Source organism: Scomber japonicus, chromosome 7 (assembly GCF_027409825.1).
Source record: "Scomber japonicus isolate fScoJap1 chromosome 7, fScoJap1.pri, whole genome shotgun sequence".
NCBI lineage: Eukaryota > Metazoa > Chordata > Actinopteri > Scombriformes > Scombridae > Scomber > Scomber japonicus.
Genome location: NC_070584.1, coordinates 14,781,675 through 14,801,271, shown reverse-complemented (window position 1 = coordinate 14,801,271; position 19,597 = coordinate 14,781,675). Strand labels below are relative to the sequence as shown.

The window sequence follows — 19,597 nt, the reverse complement described above, 5'->3', positions numbered from 1 at the left end:
GTGACTTCTTGTTTTTTTATGCCAGTGTTCAGTATTAAATTTGACAATTTTCATAACAAAACCCTACCTTGAAAATGCCACATTCATTAGAAGATTTAAAACTCTATTAATACCTTGAAGTTCTATACAGTGTATGCAATGTAGCCAGACTTCATTGCAGAAACCAGGATTCTTTAACCTTGAGGATCGTCAAACCACACTGAACTTCTGGAATTTATGAGTGTAGTACATAATTTAATTTAGTTAATCCAAATGAAACTCTGTATATAATTGAATGTGTCTGTATTCAATATGCATGTGCAACTGTGCATAAAGACAGGAGCTCTAGACATTCCCTGTGCACCCATGACAACAAATTTGTCTGTGACAAAGTCAGCTGCCCCACCTGTTCACCATTAATATAGCTTTTACTCGATCAAACCATTTCCCATACAATCCCACATCTGTGATTCACACAACACACACATTCACCTCCGCAGCCCCTCAGGCTGACATGTTTCCCTGCTAATCTGTTTGCACAACTCTGGTGTGACCACAGGCCAATTACACATCATCACATGATGCACACCCACAAGAGAGAGCGAGAAGGAGACAGAGGAGAAAAAAATAGAAAAAAGCCACCCCCTGAGAGCACCTCTTTTTCAACAAATCCACCTCTCTTTTCCCCCCCGGACCTTCTCCCCTGGCTCACTCACCCATCCCCTCTGTCCACAGCTCTCCTGCTCAGCTTGTGAGTGTAATTACAGCTGCCTATCATTTAGACTCTCCCTGTACAACGGCACCCCTCAGAGACCACGGTCTACAACTCTAGGTAAATTTGATTTCTCATCTCATTTACCTTCTGTAAACTCTGCCATATGTTTGATATTATATTTAAACTGTTCCTGTGGACGCCAAGAGTGCGTATGCCTTGGGAAAGGTAGAAGTACTGTGTTGGAAAAACTGCACTGGTGAATGACAGGTGAAATTGACCATGATGTGAGAGAGCAGTAGGGAAAAATAACCTCAAAACCAAAAAGAAGAAGGGAGAGAGATTTCACAGCAGCATCCTTTTTTTCTCCTCTTTTTTTACTATTCTCTTTTTTATTTTGGCACAAAGGAAACTGCCGAGTGGAGAAAGTGAAAGATTTCCTGTGTTATTGTTGTCTTTGCTCTCTCCAGTACCACTAAATTGAACAATTTTCTTTTCCTCTCCTCTATTTCCCTTTTTGCCTGAGTGGCGTTGGGGGCTACTTGTCCCTGTTCCTCCACTTCTCTTTCTCATAATCCCTTTTTTTCTTTTTTTTCTTCCTCTCGGTCCTTTCTCTCATGGTAAGGATTGACCAGGTCACACGTCAACAGCAGGGCAGCCAACTTTATCTTTGTGCTTTTTGGAGGAGGGGGGGGGCGGTATATCCCCTTTAAATTCCAGATGGATGGAAATTCTCAAACATGTCAAAGGGTGAAAGCATAATTTCTAAATGAACAACAATTTTGCTTGAAACTCTGGTAAACTCATATCATAGTTGAAAAAAAACCTCCAGGAAAATCTCCATCCATCCATGCATTCTCTCATCCGCTTATCCTATTAAAAATAATTTACAAAGACTAATTGGCTCAGGCCTGTGTCGTTACAAGGGGCTGAAAAAGTCATGTTCAATAGCAGTGTAGAGGGGGGGTTGGGACTACTTTAGCCAAAAGGATGGGGTCATTCAGAGGGCACAGACGAGGGCAACCGTCTCCCTCAGTCAATCTGGCTCAGAGAAAATTCTGGGAACTCTAATTTGAGAGGCGAAACAGAGGCCTGAATGCACAAATGCATGAAATCCCCTGAGCTATCAAGGGCACAGCAGAGTAAAACAAATTCATTGACCAGCAGAGACTGCAGGATTTTGATTAAGGCTGATTTAACATGAGGACTTTTGCACATCCAGGTGGTCAGCTGATGGTTTGGGATCAGCAGGCCCCAAGACTTTTAATCCACACTGACCTGAAAGATGTTTAAAGTTAGCTTTATAGAAAACACTTTGGGGAGAAGCTCGGCTGGAATATAGACAAGAGTGACTGAGAACAGGTCTGTAATAGGAGAATGAAGGTTTGGACATTTTTCAAATTGGTGACTCGGCTCAGTTTGATCTGAGAAGTTCTGTGTTTGTATTTTCGCTTATCTCTGAAGTAATCTATCCCTACAAAACTGTGCACACTGGTACAAGCACATCTTGTTAATAGCCTGTCTCCTGCTTCCCTGCCTCCCTGTCTCTCTACTTGCTGTCATGTCTTGCCTTCCTGGCTGCCTGCCTGTCTGATAGTCCACCTCCCCTCCTGCCTGTCCACTTCCCCAACGATCGCTGCCTCTACACCTCACCATCCAGTCTTTATAATCTCTTGGCCCTACTACTTCACTTCTTGTCTGCCTGTCTCTCTGTCTTCTCTTCAGTCTGCTTTTCCTGCCTCAACTAAGAGTTACTCTTATATGAAGAGGTGTGTAATGGGTGTTACTCTGATTGTGCAGGAGATAGGATGAATGTCAGAATTGATATGCTCCGTAATAAAGTTTACGAGTGGGCCTTGTTTCCAACTTGCAGTTTTCACAACCATCAGGGAGTTGGGAACTGAGTCATACATACTCAGTCACCGCAGTTAAGTTTCTTTGTTCTTCTGTACTTGTGAACAAGCATGAAATCATACAAGGCAAAGCAAGAATGTCAACCACAAAAGATAAAAGATATGTTACTCACATGTGAATCACCTGCCTCAAACCTGAGCCGCAGTTTAAAATTATATTCAGAAGAGGACATAAAAAATAATCAGTTTCAGAGCAGCCAGTTATTTTCAGATAGGTTCATGATATTATTATAATAATAATAATAATAATAATTTGGGCCATTAAGGTCAATGGTTGTAGCCTTTATGATGCTGTTCAACTCTTCATTTAATAAATGATAAGTTTATTATAAACTAATAATTCAGTCTTCCAAATTTCCACTTTTATATGAAACAAGTAGTTGAATCAAAGTGTTTTAACAGAGGGCAGGTCCAAGTGTGAATACTGTATTCATGAATGTGTGAATGTGTGACACACTGTATAGCCAAAAAAAAAAAGAGATACATGTTCCCCACAAGTCTGACTGGATAGACAAATATAAGAAAAAAAAAGACATTATTATACAGCTTGTGGCATAGTATAAGAAAATAGTGCAAGAGTAGGTAGTAGTAGGTTTTTTGGAAAGGGGGTATAGAAAGGTGAGAGGTCCAGTGGCAGGGTGTAAGCATTGCTGAAGTGCTCCACTGGGTTGTGTATAATGGGGACAGGGGCAGGAGGGGTAGAGAAGACGCATGGGTCACATTAAAACTGGGTTCAGCGAGAGGACTTCACTAATGCTACCTAATCCTCGACAAGCCCGGCTCACACAGCACAAACACACACACACACACACACACACACACACACACACACACACACACACACACAGACACACGCAGTTGTTCTCTACTGGCACCTATTTATGACTGTTGGCCAGTGATGTGTATGAGGTGTGGTAGTATGTGTGCCTGATGTCACACACAGGCCGGGACTATGAGTTCATCACAGACCACCAAGCATCCAACAGTGGTGTACAGGCAGTCTCTTTTACATATTTACCCACATACTGGGTGACACTGACACACAGTATTGTCTGGTTAGTGCTTATACATAGTGTTATTTATGGCTATTGTACATTTAGATTTAGTTTATTGGTGATTTTAAAGCTACATATTGAGGGCAGGAATCAGTGCGTAATACAGTGTAGTACTTTGTCCCATTTAGCCTTAATCATCTGTTTCTGTTTATGGGCAAACCTCTCACTGCTTCACTGCTGAGGGAGAGGAACTCAGGATCACACACTCATAAACTGCCAAAGGAGTGTGTGTTTTGAAGTAGACTGAGAATTATTCAGACTGTCCTCCCTGCTGACAGCAGCAGTTGTTTCAGCAAAATGCCCAAAAGCAACATGTGTTTAAATTCATGGGACAAAACCCTCTTGGAGGAAATAGTGACGCTGGCACAAAACATACTAAGAGAGGGGGTTGAGGTAGCTGGGTGGGTCAATAAAATGTTGGACTTAGACGCAGGAGTCAACAGTCAGCTAAGTTGTTTTTGTGCCAGATCAGAATGGGGTTTTATTTTTGCATTTACATCCATTTTGGAAGACACTGACTGACACTGACACTAATAGGGCCATGAGAGGACAAATGTCTTTGAGACTCCAGAGCAAGTTCAGTTTTACTTGACTTTGGATATCAGAAAACACTTCCATGCGTCATTCTGGAGGGAAAATACAAATGGATGGATGTGATTTTTGTTTATTTTGGTGGAATAATAACTTTGTTGGAGTTATTTAATAGACAAAAGTTAAAGGACTCATTCCCACCTGCAGAAAAATGTCTGAACATGTGTTGGCTACTATTATACTAAAAAGGTGCATTTATACCCTATTTCAAAGTCCAACATGTATAAGTATATGTACTTCTGTGACACACACATCACATCACATGTACGTATGGTGATCCTTGAGTTTAGCATGACTAAACTGGTTTAAACAAAAGTTATAAAACAACAGCGTCCCAAAAGACAACAACATTCCAGAGGGGCCAAGTGGGTCTCTGAGGAAATCAGTCAGTCACATTCCTGTCTGTGATCAATCAGCCTCTGGCCCAGACAACCTGAGATTAACCTCAGACATCCTGGAAACTACCTGCCCTCCTCGTAGAAAACAATTTACAGCAGTGTTACCTTGTGATAAGCAAAAATGTGACAGGAATAAAATGTGCCATGTCTGAACCACAACACACTGCAGTTTCCTCAGTCAGTTCGTCAGGATGACAAAATGATTATATGTACTGGAAACTAGACTGGAAAGTAAATCATAATAATGTTATAATAATAATAATAATGATAATAATAATAACATTAATAATGTGTGTTTCATAAAAACACAGAGGAATAAAACATAATAATAATAAAGATCATACAAAGATAATAAACACAGGGAGTTAAAGAAGTGGTCAAACATACAGAGATTAAAAAGAAATGCAATAGAACAACATTAAAATATTTGAATAGATGTTATAAAAAATAGTATAAAAATGCTAGTATGTACTGATGGGTTTTTAAAAGCTTTTTGAAATGAAGCACTGACTCAGCTGATCTGATACTGAGTATAGTAAAAGTATGATTCCCATTTGTTTTAGGCCTGGAGTATGTAACTATTAACAACATTTGATTATATGATTTGAGGGGTCTTGGTGCAGAATAAGGGGTTAAGAGTTCTGAAATGTAAAGTGGAGCCAGACCATGCAGGGATTTAAAAGTAATCAGTAGAATCTTACATTGATTTTTGTAATGAATGGAGAGCCAGTGCAGTTCGGCCAAGACTGTTTCCTATGTTGAGTGTTTGTGAGAAGTCTTGCTGCTGCTTTGTGCATCAACTGTAGAAGGGCAGCTGTTGTATTGTGTAGGCAGGTAAATAATGAATTGCAGCAGTCTACTGTAAGTGGGAGGAAATGAGGGTGTGGATAAGTTGTTAAACTTAGTTTTGGGGGAGCTTTGTTTTGACTTTGGCAATATTTCTGATTTGTAAATGGCAGGATTGATTCTGATTCTGATTGAAGTTGAGGTACTGATCAAAAATAACTTCTATGTTTCTAGTTCAGTGTTTGGTGTTAGTGGTTCAACGTGGGGGGTGACGCTGTTGGGAATACCATCGGGACCAATAATCAAGACTTATCCGGTTCCGCTGCAGGAAGTTTGAATCCATCCAGTCATTAATAGCAGTGAGGCAGGGTTGCAGAGAATTCAGACTTTTGGGATTATCAGGGCTAAACGAGACATATAACAGTGAGTCATCAGCGTAAGAATGGTAGGACATAGAGTTGAAATCACAAATAACATGGTCAAGGGGCAACAGATACAAACTGAAAAAATAAGGCCATGGACTGAGCCCTGTGGGATCCTGGTGACATGAGAGCAGGTGAAGAACAAAAGTTGTCAACAGTGACTTTAAATAATCTGTTTGATATGTAAGATAAAAACCAGGCCAACCCAGTACTTATTAAGTAGAACTGAATGATCAACTGTAGGCTGCGCTCAAATCCAGCAAAATGAGATCAGTGAGATTGTAAATGCGTTTAGGTAACTGAGTGTGGTAACAGTGTGACGTGAGGCTATCACATTTTTCAGCAGAAAGGAACGCTCATTCTCTCAACCAAGGGAGCATGTGGGCGAAGGAAGGAGGGGAGGTTTTGGCAAATTGAACACTGAAATATGGAGGAGCACTCGGACATGCCACGCTTAACTCACTACCTCAGCGGCACTCAGCTCAGTGACAATGTGGTGGACTCATTACCTCAGGTCTCTCAGGTACTCATAACAAGGAGCGACGTGACCTCTGTTGGATGCGCTGAGTGAAAGCAGTGAGTTTATAGAGGAGCAGTGAGATTTATAAAGGTTTCCTGAGTTGAGTAAAGTTAATAGTTCACTGCTGATTAATAACATTTCTTAACAAAAGGTGCAAGTAATACAGACTAAAAGAAAAGAGATCAACCCTGTATACAAATACCTTTTTAGAGTTCCCACTTTCCCTGCATGCTTTCTTTGTTATTTGGTAAGCTTTTCAACTTTGGATAAGTGAGTGGGTGGAGAGAGTGAAGTTGACTGTAGTTTTTCCAGTTACGCAAACGCTAAAATTGAGGCAATTGTATCCACATTGATTTTCAGCTCTTGTCTGCTGCCTGCTATCAAACTCCATTATAACTTTCAATTCATTGTTTTTTTTCTTTCATTTTATGTTTTTTTCTTACAAAATAGAATTTAAGTAAAATACATTGTGATTTATCCAGCTGTCAAGTGTACAGTGCCCTAATTTTCTCAGTATTCATATCCAGCCTCTGTACCTCCCTCTGTCTCACAGTCAGCCTGCAGTGTTCTGGCCAGCACATAATTGTCTAAGTGCTTCTGGATGGCAGCGGGCTATTTGGTCATTAAGGGGCCTATTAAGTCATTAGTGCAACAGTGGGACTGCCGTCCGCCTGCCGACAGGACCAGATGATCGGCCTGATATGTGTTGCCTCGCAGTTTTCCACATATTTGCGCAGGTAATTATAGCTTAGATGTGAAACACCCTCAGATGTCATGCCTAAAGAGGGGATACATGTCTCCAGCACACTTTAAAGGTAATCTCCACCCCCCCTCCTCTTTTTCCATTGTGCGTGTGTTGATGTGTACGTTTGTAGATGAGCAACGGGTTAGCAATGGGACAACCAGAGCCTCGGGACTTGTCAGAGAGAAAGGTAGAGCAAGAAGGAGGAAACAGAGATCCAGAAGGACCGAGTAGGTCAGAGGAAAGAAGAGCGGAGTGCAGACACAGAACGCTTTTTCCATCAGTCAGCCTCGGTGGCCAACACATTGCTTCAAAGTAAAACGTACACGCCTGTCATGGAATGTAAATATTTGGATATGGGAAAAGTTGGATGTTACTTAATTTCTTCCCTTTAAAGATGTCTGTTTAGATGAACATGGTCCAAGAAACATAACGCAAAGTATTCTGTATGATTTGATACACACTGGAGAATCATATTCTGATTTCATTTCTGTTCTTAGCAACCCTTGCCCAGACTTAGGAGACACTTATACCCTGCTCTTCACTGCTTGCCATAAATGCTCATCAAATAACTGCCATGCACAGCCAGAAAGCTCTGGATCTGCACAGCGGAAGACATTCCTGCTGGATATGAGCTGTATTTCACTTTTACTATGTTACAGTTCTTAAATCATTTTTTAAATCACTGATTTGTATCCTTGGGCTGTATATTTTAGTAGGTCCAATCTGAAATCAAATTTAATATCATATAAAGTATTACTGGTGTATGGAAAATACAGACTGTGTATATCTAAACAGACTTCGAGCTCTGGCACAGACAGAAATAAGTTTCACTTTATGACACTGTGTGTAAACTCTGTGGTTGCTATCCTAGCACCATATACTTTTCATTTCATATTTTCATACTTATATTCAAAAAACTAAATGTCATCATATCGTATATGATTACACCATCAACAAACACACTGTTGGGATATTTTAGCCCAACCTCCAGGCCTAAAAGTTCCTTGCTGAGACCACAACATGTGTGAGGCTGCACTGTCAGCACAACAGTAAGCGTCACCATGAGGTCCTCTCTAGCAGAGAGATGGTACAGGGGGTGCACTGATTGAAATAGACATGCCAAACTGTCACTGAAGCTGTAAAAAGGACACATTCCCACCAGGAGGATGCCCTTCTGTTGAGAGGAAACCAGATTCTGTCACCTCCACCCTCCCACACCTGAAAATCTTTACCCGGTCACATCTCCAGCCCAGAGGTGACAGTACTAGGGTCCACTGACAATCAGCCATCTCTCTCTCACAAATTAGACCGAATTGATGGAAAGTGGTCAAAGACTGGGCCAGGTACTCCATCAGAGTGGACACTGCTTTCCCAGACTGACCCTGACAGACAGTCTCCTTACCGCTCTGCTGCTCTGCGACTCCAATACCACCTCCCACCCTTGACCCCTGCCCAGGAGACAGGCGCCACTGATATGATGTAATTTCTCTCCGACATGGGCTAGTGGCCTCAGCTGCAATGCGACCCAGAGAAAATAAATATGGGTGTTTATTTGCTGGGAGTGAGAGAGGAGGCCCACAGGCTGGAGCCACCCTCAAGTTTCCCACAAGCAACTTTGCCCTAGAGCTGTTTTTGTTCCACATCTTAACTCCAATAATATACAGTATCTAGGTGAAAATAAGCCAGTTCAGTTGGGTACTGTGCAACAACACCAAGACATGTTGTCCTTGTATCCATTGTGATTCTGAAACTGGAGTCCTATTCAAGTTTGCTGTTCACTATTTTCAGATTCACAATGTATAATACTCAGCTCAGTCATCATGGGAATTTATTGAACCCTTGAAGGAAAAGGAAGTATAAGGTGATATAGGTGACTTCCAAAGCTGTGGTTGTGGATCCTGCACCCTCTGAGCCAACTTAGGTTTCTGCAGCCATTCCCACTCAGTGCTCAAAGTATTTACAAAGACTTTGGTACTGGCTGGCCCGCCCAGCTGTCAACCTACATTGGCCTACACAGAGCTGGAGAAGAACCATGCATCACAACCCGCCTTTTTTCCACAACCTCTAAAGTCACTCTTACAGAGACATCTACACCTCTCTGTGATCTAAAGAGACCATAGAGAGGTTTCAGAACAACAGAGCTCTCGTTAGAACATGATGGTCTAAAGAGGGCTCTGGCATACTTAACATCCCTCTATCCCACTCACACTACCACCTACATCCCCACTCCAGATGATCACTGGTAAAACACCCGCTCCACCTCCTCCTACCCCAGAGAGGATGATTTATCTGCTGCACCCCTTTTCATACAAAAACTTCCTCCTCTAATGTCACAGGTTTCCCAAGCAACAACTAACTCATGGAGCTGCCCAAGTGGCACCGATGGGACTAGGTGAGAAACGTACTGTGTGACAGATGATGAATCACCAACACTCACATTTCTAAGAGCCAGCAGCAAAGCTACAGGATATTGTAAGCAGCTACTTTTATTGGGAACAAATAATATGTGCGCCGGCAAGGCCTGGAACCTTTCCAAACTCAGATCTCCCTTTACGCATTGCTCATGTTTCAGATTAGCATTAGCAGTGAGACGATGCACATCCGTCTCCCTTTTTGTCCACGCAACCACCCCAATATTTCCTCTATTCCTCACAGTCAGCCTCTATCTCGCTCTTTCTCTTCCGTTGTCTCACTTCTCTTTCTTGATTGCCACCCACGCATTTTCTCTTTGACTCTTTGTCTATCCATCCTTCTGACCTCATCGCTGTTACAGTCAAGCGTAGAGAGATCCAATCAACCATAGTGTTCAGATTAAATCACAAATTATTATAATTGAGAATAATGGTTTCCATGTCAGTTTCAGTTCAGCTCTGAATTGTTCTCATACATATTTGGAAATAAGGGGGTTGGAGGTTCAGAAGTCCAGCCGTACTTGCGCTCTGCTGTGGTAAAATTCAACTTATCCATGATCCAATTTTGACTGAATTTCCACGGCAATAAAACTCTTATCTGAATTTGAACACCTGTCTTGTAAAATGTTACAGTGTCCTATAAATTCAGTGAATTCTGCCTGCTCTTTTCGCTGAACAAAGGATGATGCATATTGAAGTTGAATGGAAGTTTTTGGGAAACATAAACACTTATCTAAAGTTGGAAACTGTGCTGCTTTTCAACTCTGTTGCAATGTTATTTAAAACAGTGTTGTTTTTAGGGGCAACTGCTGCGCCTGCCACACTAAATACAGATCAGCATTTAGACTGAGACAGCACTAAAGTTAGAGGACATGAATGCTTTTAAGATAATAGGAAAAGCACATGTCTACAGGACATAACGGACTACACAAATTGCAACACCTTCCTAACAGCATCAGCACTCATCCTCTTCATTACTGAGAAGCACAGTGTGCCTCACCAAGCTTATTTCTAGGGGCAGTAAAGCTCTCAGGCATGTGCAGGCTATGCAGTACGACTTTGACAGTGTAGTTAGGAGGTGCTGATGAAAGAGGAGAGGCTAGGAGCCCACTGCCTCTTAAATTAGCCCTTCGACCCGTCACATGGAGGCTTTGGCCCATGCAGATTCTGTTGCACCACATCCCCAGTGTGCATGTATGGAGCTTTGCATGCTGTTTACAGCCTTTGTGTGTGACGTGTTGTGCATGCAAAGCACATGTTTGGTTGTGAGCACTGCATGAATACACACACTGAAATGTTTTTTTATGAATATGTGTCACTAGAAATGGAATTTCAGTCATTTATATTTGAACTTGAATTACTCAAGTAGAATTACATTCAAAAACTAAATCTGAATTACATCATTTGAGTTTGTAGTGTTTAACTGATCATTTCATTGAAACACTAAATCTGAATAGTATCATTTGAAATTGGATTTATTAGTTTGGAACAGAATTCCAATAAATTTGGAAATATATTGAATTTATTTGCTCTGAAACTTTATTTGATCCTCACTGAAAATTCAGCTCTCTAAATACTTTAACATTCAGTTTTCACAATTCAATTTCAGTTTACTGAGATACATATTCAGTCATTGAGGAAGAACAACCAAGTGCAGATTCACAGAACTCAACTATTTTCTCTCAGCCATGTCAACAATCAATGAGAGCTAGATAGCCTGAAAGCCTGAAGTACGGTGGCCGAGACCCGCCATAGCTGCAAATAAAAGTAACGCTGCAAACAAAAACAAACGCTGCTGCAAATAAAAAGAAACGCTGCTGCATATAAAAGAAACGCTGCAAATAAAAAGACACACCGCAGCAAACAAAAAAAAACACCGCGCAGCATATAATTAAAAAAACGATGCAAATAAAAAAAGACAACGGAAGTGGATTACCGGGGACTGTTTTTGCCGAAACACCGGAAGAAGAAACAACAACAACAGAATTGGAAAACGAACTAGAAAGTAAGTGAAAATGGTAGTGTTTAATGTCGCTACATGTACTTTTCAATGTGTTATTTGGTCAGGCGATGTATCCCCAGGTTTGAAGTTGAACTGGAGAATGCCGGTGTATTGTTAGCTTCGGCTAACACGGGGAGACCACTAACGAGAGTGGAAACAACTGACGGCTACATAGTTCCGGCAGCTTATTACTGTCGTTGTTGCTGTTGCTTGTACGTGTAGGTCAGGAAAAGACGTAAAAGGGACCGTATATGATTTGGTATTTGTGTTATTACGTTACGTGTTGGACTAAATACATGGACATATTGAGGAAAGTATTTCGATGTTATGGAAACGGATTTCATATTTCACAAGAATGGATACTTGGCGAGCTGTACAGAAAGTCCTGAGTCATAAGATGATCGTTGTGGATAAAGGGAAGACTTTGAAGGTATGTAGAGATTATAGCTGTTTTTACTTTAGCTGAGTGGCTGAATACTATTACGGCTGTGAGCAACCAATATAATTCGTGAGTGGTCTTGAATGAATCAGGGCAACCTATGCTTTCTAACAATGTACGGCATGAATAAATATGTTTAAGGGTTGGTGTTTAAAACATTCAGAAGGACTTGTGGCTACCTCCCAACCTACGACCCGTCCCGTAGGCGGAACAGCGTGTTTTAAGTGTCTGCAGTTCCGATCCTCATCCCCATGTTGGCTGAAACAGACAAGTCACCCTCAAACACTACTATTTTCACTTACTTTCTAGTTCGTTTTCCAATTCGTAGTCCTGTTGTTGTTGTTTCTTCTTCCGGTGTTTCGGCAAAAACAGTCCCCGGTAATCCACTTCTGTTGTGTCTTTTTTTATTTGCATCGTTTTTTTATTATATGCTGCGGTGTTTTTTTTGTTTGCTGCGGTGTTTCTTTTATTTGCAGCTGCGTTTGTTTTTATTTGCAGCGTTTTTTTGTTTGCTGCGGTGTGTCTTTTTATTTGCAGCGTTTCTTTTATATGCAGCAGCATTTCTTTTTATTTGCAGCAGCGTTTGTTTTTGTTTGCAGCGTTACTTTTATTTGCAGCTATGGCGGGTCTCGGCCACCGTACTGAAGTGTTTTCTCATTTCAATGTAAAAACTGTTGTTTTACGTCTCACCGTTTCACAGAAGAATTACTTTGAGTTTGGTGCCTAATCCATCACCATGGTAATATTTTGACCAGAGGAGGCTTCTGTTTATATCATATTGTAAATGGATCAAGTTCAGTTCTGAATACATGATACTCCCAGCTAAATGACATTCATTTTCAGAATGTCGAAGCATGAACAAAGGATAATTTCATAGGTTTGTAAAAATGTATAATATATGAATCTGTGACTCTACACTCAATTGTTCTTCCTTAATGACCAGATGTGTGTCTGGATGAAATGAAATTGAAGTAGTGTGTACAGAGAGCTGAATTTTCAGTGAGGATCAACTATAGATTCAGGACAACTGAATTCAGTTTCACAATATTACATTCACTTTGAAGTTGACTGGAATTCACTTCCAAATTAATAAATTCAATTTCAAATTATGCTATTCAGATTCAGTTTTAAAATGCAATTACTCATTTTTATTGTATAAATTCAAATTATGTTATTCAAATTCAGTTATTTAATGCAATTATTCAAGTTGAGCAATTCAAATTCATATACTGTATGAATTATTCAAATTCAGTTTCTAGTGACACCTGTTTCTGCTTGGTTTATAAGTTATATTAAAAAATAAATCAGAATGGATCATCTTCCTCCTCTTGTCAAGGCTCATCACACATTTTTCCAGGACCTCCCACAGTGTGATAAATAGTCCTCAGCCTCCAGCTTTGGTGACATCCAATGGACTAATTCTTTAAATAGACACACATTCCCTTCGTTTCTTAAACATCACAGTAGAAATTACAGATGGATACTCCCCATGTTTACCTCATCGAGTAATTAGGTTATTTCCCTCATCTTTCAGTCTCCTGTTACAGTGCAAGCCTTGCAATACCGCAGAGAGCCAGACAGCCAGTCTGCATTAATGAAAGAGAGAGCTCTCCGCTCTTCTCACCTTCTCTAATCTGTTCTGCATGTACATTGCTCAGCCTGACACCCTCTTTGCAGATTCAGCTGTTGAGCTTGTTTATTTAGTGAGGTGGAAGGACATCCATAACCGTAAAGCTGTCTCCTGCAGGCAAGTTTTAATCACTTTTTTCCCCTCCTTCTGTTGTCTTCTCCCACATTTCTTTCAGAGAAGGTGCAACACCCAAAATCTGTGCAGGCACACTCAACTTTTACTGTGGATTATAGAGCCCAATCTGTTTGTGTTCTACAAGCAGGAGGAAACAGGATACACAATCTAAGGATTTACTCATTCCATGATTTCACCAGCGAATCCAGCTGTGCACACAAGGGGAGTCAAATGTAAAAAAGGAGAAAATAAACATTCCATCCTCTTACCTGAGAGAAGTTGAGCCCATTGAGGGGGTGACACTGCTCCTCCACCCGCTCCACCGCCCCTGTTGTCTTTCCCATCCTCTCAGCCTCTTGAGCCAAAAACAAGTCCAGCACTGGCGTCCCCCTGGATCGAACGTCCCACTCTGTTAGCGAGTTCACCATCAGCATCACCCAGACGGGCCTCTTCCTTTCCCAGTTCCCCGCAATGGCGTTGAATAGGTAGTCAGCATAGAGGCCACGGCCACGCTGATCAGCTGTCATCCAGTAAGGCATCATGTGTTTAACATAGTCCAGGTGGCGTTTGAGGCGGCGGTACAGGTCTCGAGGTAGCAAGGTCTGCAGGTTCTCCCCATGGGGCAGTAGCTGGCAGCTGGTAAGCTTTGAGATGGTCAGAGGGTCAGTCAGGTCTAACTCAAAGAAAACATTGTGGCTATTGTGGAAAGCCTGCTTGGAGCTGTTGGGGATGAAGTCCCAGACCCGAGTGTAGGGCACGTGGATGGTACCAAAAAGGTAGGAAGGGGGGTGAGGAGGCGCACGCTTTACTGTCCACAAGAAAGAGTTCATGTCACTTTGCTGTAGAGGTGGAAGAGAAATTAAAATAAGAGAGGAAGGTCAAAATTTTGAGAGCAAAAGGAAACAAAAATGCTGGAACCATCATGTTAGAACAAGTCAATGTGCCTTAAAACTGAAGCTGACACATTTTTCCTCTATTGTGGTTTACTGGCTCATATGCTCAGGTCAACAAGTTAAAGATTGAAATACAATTTTTAAGATGACGGCAGAGGAAGCACGAAGTCTAGTCAGCTCGAGGCTGTGCTTCCAGGGCCTGCTGCTGCGGTGCAGTCAGGGAGTTTATAGAGGGGCCTTCTGGGCTGTAAACAGACCCCCGTGTATTGTTGAGGTGCATACCTCGGTTGCCAAAGCCTCTTTCGGCCTGGGAAGCGTTTTCAAGGCTGCAGTGCAAATATACTGCACCAGAGCTCATAAAAGCCAAAAGCCGAAAGAAACCTGCTCTCCGTTCTGACCCCACTGTGATACTTTTGTTTGTGAAATTCTCTACACCAGGTGGGGAAAACTGGTGCTGACAGCCTTAAATACAGCACTGTTTTTTTTGTCCTACGGTCTATATTACAGGAAGTGTTTGTCTATTGCGATTATCTTTATACAAAACAATGTCACGTTGGAAATTAATAATCACAACCATTGGAAATGAGCAAAAGGCAGTATTGCATTTAAAACATGGTTCTTATTAAGTGCTCTGCAAATGTGCTGTACATGTGCTATAACTTTGATGTTGGCATTATTCAATATGAAAAAAGGAATTAGCTGTTATAAACAATATCAAACTTCTGGCTTCTGAGACGCAGTGTAATCAGGCATTTGAGGGATGAAACCCATTACTGTAAAATAAAGTTATTCTTAGAAAATGTTTACTTCTAAAATTTAATCAAGATTGCCTTCAGCTGTGTTCCAATTATCCTGCGCACTGCCAGGACTGCCTTTGTCATAGACAACTTTTCCAATGGCTTGCCAACAGCCGGTGAAATCGTCTTGTGGGATGTTCCATTATTATCATAATTGACTGCTATGAACATACAATAATTTCTGGCGCAATCCCCGTCTAGATAAAATAAATCGAGAGTGCTCGTTTAATTTCAGAGCAGAGTATTTGCCTTTGCAGATACACTAAAATGTTGAGAGTTTGCCACTTCGTCTCTAACTCAATTTTCACGTTGGCCGGTTCCAGCCGACAGACTAACTGGAAAAGTTTGCACGGCATTAGATGCATTAGTGCATTTTCCATCATATTTTGGGAGACACGGAAACTTTCTTTTTCTTTTCCTCTTCTTGTTCAGCATTTTTTGTCATTAGTTAACGAGCTAACGAGCGCTTAGGCCTGACCATAAATGAAGACTTTTGGACATGGAAAGTGTGGTCGGACTTGTCTAAGTCCTGAGGAGCTGAGGAGAGTCGAGATCCCCTCTCTGCTCAAGCTGCGTGGACTTTTCTGGAGAGCCTTGACGCGCAGGACTCGTTTTTATGGGGGTAATTACTCTTAACAGAAAACAGAGACCACTGTACTGACGCATTACAAATCACATGAAGCAAAGGAACACGAAGCCTTCAGTGATGTCTGACTATATATGCATTATGCGCATAACGCACATATGAAACAAAAGCCTGTGATCAAACAGTTAATGAGATGCTCAATAACGTACACGCGCACAACAGCCGAGTGTCTTTTTTTTTAAGATTCGCCTGTTGCTGAGGTCATATTTTTCTTTTATTTGTATTTTTCCCACAAAGTAAACGTGTTGGGTGTAATGTCTGCAGTCATGATTTTAATTAACGTGTGCTTCATGTGGAGGATATCCACAGTGTGAGGCGCACATAGGGACAGGCACACACTCTGCACTTCCTCACGTTATGAGTTCAAACCACATCCATAATTTTTTTTTACCAATAGGCGCCCGATAAGTGCTTTAATAGGCTGTATTGAGCTGAAACATGATCACTTCTGAAAGGTCAGTGAAACTTTTCCAAATGAAGTCAAGTCACCCGTGGGTGTTCCCCACTTGCGTTTGTCACATAAACAGCCATACTGTACAGTTGGCGAGCGGCAACAATTTTTAACTGCTTTCATTTCTAAGGCCCATGTCTCATTATATTATAAGCACTGCTGAGGCAATTCAGAAATACCTGAGCCTTCACATATGAGAGCTTCATTTCTGTGTCTCGGCCTATATTAATATGAGGAATTGGTTTAAAATAAATGTATTCGGAGCGTAATATTCTTACTCGTATTATTACACATTTTAAACATTAATTATCAGGCTTTTGGCAGGCAGTCCATATTCATCTCGCAACTATAACGTGTGTATTCACATTTTCATTAATTAAATCATCCGTCCATCTCAAGGCACACCCAATTATTAGTTAATAATAAAAGGTATTTAAAGGTGTAAAAGGTCGTAACCTTTGACCTTATTGTAGAAATTAATAAGGCAAGATATAAGGCCTGATTGTGTCCTGCTGTTGAATTGCCAACACAATTAACAAATACCGCTGTTTAATTTCATGATTGTTTTTCTGAGGAAAAGTTATCAGATTGTTATCACACTATAATTTAACAAGTGTCACCATCATGTGTCCCTCAGTTCTTTTGGCTCAACAAAGTTGTCAAATTTGATGTATTAAATGCGTATCCGTGGTCTAATATAAATAAGGTGAGAGTGTCCTTGGACGGATTAAGTGTCCGAGCACGACTCACCGACTTTGGTGTGTCGCACTGCTTCGGTCGGTCCCGTCGTTGTGCGCCCCAGGGTGCCACAGGGTGCAGGAGAGCGCTCAGGAAGACCCAGATGAATCCCGGTAGACAGACCATCGTGTCGAGGTGACAGGACACTTCTGAGCTCTCAGCACACTTTTATCTGCCTCTTCTCCTGTGCTCTCTTCTCACTGCCCGTCTCCCCCCTCGTCGCTTTTGAAATGAAAACGTTACCGATGGCCTCTGGGCTCACATGTGCCGCTCGCTTGGATGACCATTCCGCCCCTTCGCCATTACCGACTCTCTCCGCTTCCTGAGGTTGAGCAGTTTCAGATCTGGAACTTTTCCTGTCTCCCTTCACTCGGTGCAGTCCTGAAGCAGGAGCCGAGCTGAAAACTCTTTGGAGAGTTTCCGCGGTGCGCTCCGCAAGTTTGGAGCGTCTTGACTGGGAGAGAGGGAGGTGGGACGATCCGAGTACCCCCCTTTACCCTACCCCAACACACGCACACAACACACTCAACACACACACGGTTTGTTTTAAGAGGAGGGAGTGCAGGTTCAGAGAGGGATGTCAGGTTTGCGTGAGTAAAGCTCCTCAAGACAGACCCCCAAAAAAAGAGTACAGGGTGAATTCATATTCTTATAAAAGTTACTCACAGCGAACTGTAGTGTGAGTTTGGACGTTGCCTCATTAAAACATTATAGTTTTTCTGTCCTATGTTATCACTATAAGGTTGCTAATATGTCTTATAATATGCTAAAATGTCTGCCATACATCAGCAGTGAGTTTAGTGAGTTTAAATTCATTAAACAACCAGTAAACGTTGGTTTATTAAGCTTAATGGTTTTTATTTTATATTCCTTAACTACAGGGTTCTCTAGCATTATTTGTTGCCCTCTCGCAACTTCATGATGTTGAAAATTTCAGAAAAATCTTAAAAATCCACTAGCTATCTGTTTCCAGAGCTTTCAGCTTTATCTCACAGTAGCAGATAGAAGTCTAGATGTCTCTGTTTTCTAATCAGATTAAACAAATTTGGTGTCAACCCTTGTTTCACATGGCTGGCGTCTGGTGATCTTTTTCAAAATGCAGGTATGATAGGATTTCTGTAGCTCTTTTTTTCTATAAGGAAAACAATAACCAAACATGTGGAGCCAGTAGGGCAGGTGGCACATATGGTGCTGGCAGTACAGAGTTTTGTTTTGCTTGGTTTTCAACACAGTCATTCCAAAGATGTAAATGAGCAATATTTCAAATGTTGTCATGTGCTTCCTCCTCAGCAGGATTACATTTATCTCTGTCTGTATCTGTTTGACAACCTTGCACCAATACCTTCGGAAGAGGGTTGAGTTGCGGCAGAGATCGCCAAACCTTATATGCATGATTAATGTGACAAATAAACAGGCCTGAGTAAAGATAACTGTGAGAAGTGTTTTATTTATTTTCAGTCCAGCGCTCTTCTTAAAATGTATTAGTCATGATCTGAAATAAATGCCTGTGTTGAGAGAGAGTGGCCCCTCTGTGTGCAGGCCCACGATGTCAACGCTCCACTACTCTGCTGTGACCTCAGTTATTGTCCAAGTGGCAGACAGTGTGACAGAGTCAAGTAGTGGGAAATTTATCATGGAGACCCCTCAAACAAGTGGCACCGGGCCCCTTCCCGTAGGCCAATGGCAGACAGACCTTGGACAAGTAACTCTTTGTCCTCATCCATGTTCTCCCCTCCTCTCCACTCCTCTGCTCACCGTACTCACTTCTGTTACTGGGCAGCTCTGACTGACCCTGTACACTCATTGTATTTTCCATTCAGATGAGACAGATTGGGGGATTTGTGTGAAGCGTCTTTGATCAGCTTGTCTTTTTACACAGTTTCACATTGTAAATCTGTGACACTTCAGTCCTTTGACCCATTGACTCTTTTATTGTGCACCATTCAGTATTCATCAATACACCATCAATATTTCTTTGTTTTATGCATCTGTGTAACATCCTACCTGATACTGGCTCATGGCTGCTTATAAAGGAATAACACAATAAAACCATGTTGATCTAATCTAATCTGTTTCTTTATCCTTGCTACTCTGTTTCTGTCCTTTGTTGCGCTTGCTCTGAGACAGGTGTGGGATTTCAGTTAACGGTTTCATCTGCTCTGATATGGCCACCTGTGGACTCAGGTACCTGCTTTAACCACACCTTGCAGAGGACTTCTCTTTGAAGGAGCTTTTTCACATTCTTGGCCGGTTAGAAGAGGGCTTATGAGCGGCTGGCTGCAGGAGATTCCTGGAAGGGGGCCAGCACTTACAGCATAGCGCACATATAGCCGGGGACGAAAGAAGACTTTAAAG

General features: G+C 41.6%; 1 protein-coding gene across 1 annotated transcript in view; it reads right to left on the bottom strand.

Annotated features, from left to right (window-relative positions):
- Nucleotides 1-17,471, bottom strand: part of trabd2b (TraB domain containing 2B) — a 69,369-nt gene extending 51,898 nt beyond the window's left edge. Inside the window, exons 1-2 of the mRNA XM_053322460.1 lie at nt 17,255-17,471; nt 13,987-14,556 (exon numbers count right to left, since the gene is read on the bottom strand). Of these exons, the coding sequence (XP_053178435.1) occupies nt 13,987-14,556; nt 17,255-17,368 (684 nt within the window). The 5' untranslated portion in view covers nt 17,369-17,471. The remainder of the gene's footprint in view (nt 1-13,986; nt 14,557-17,254) is intronic.
- Between the last annotated feature and the right edge of the window lie 2,126 nt (nt 17,472-19,597).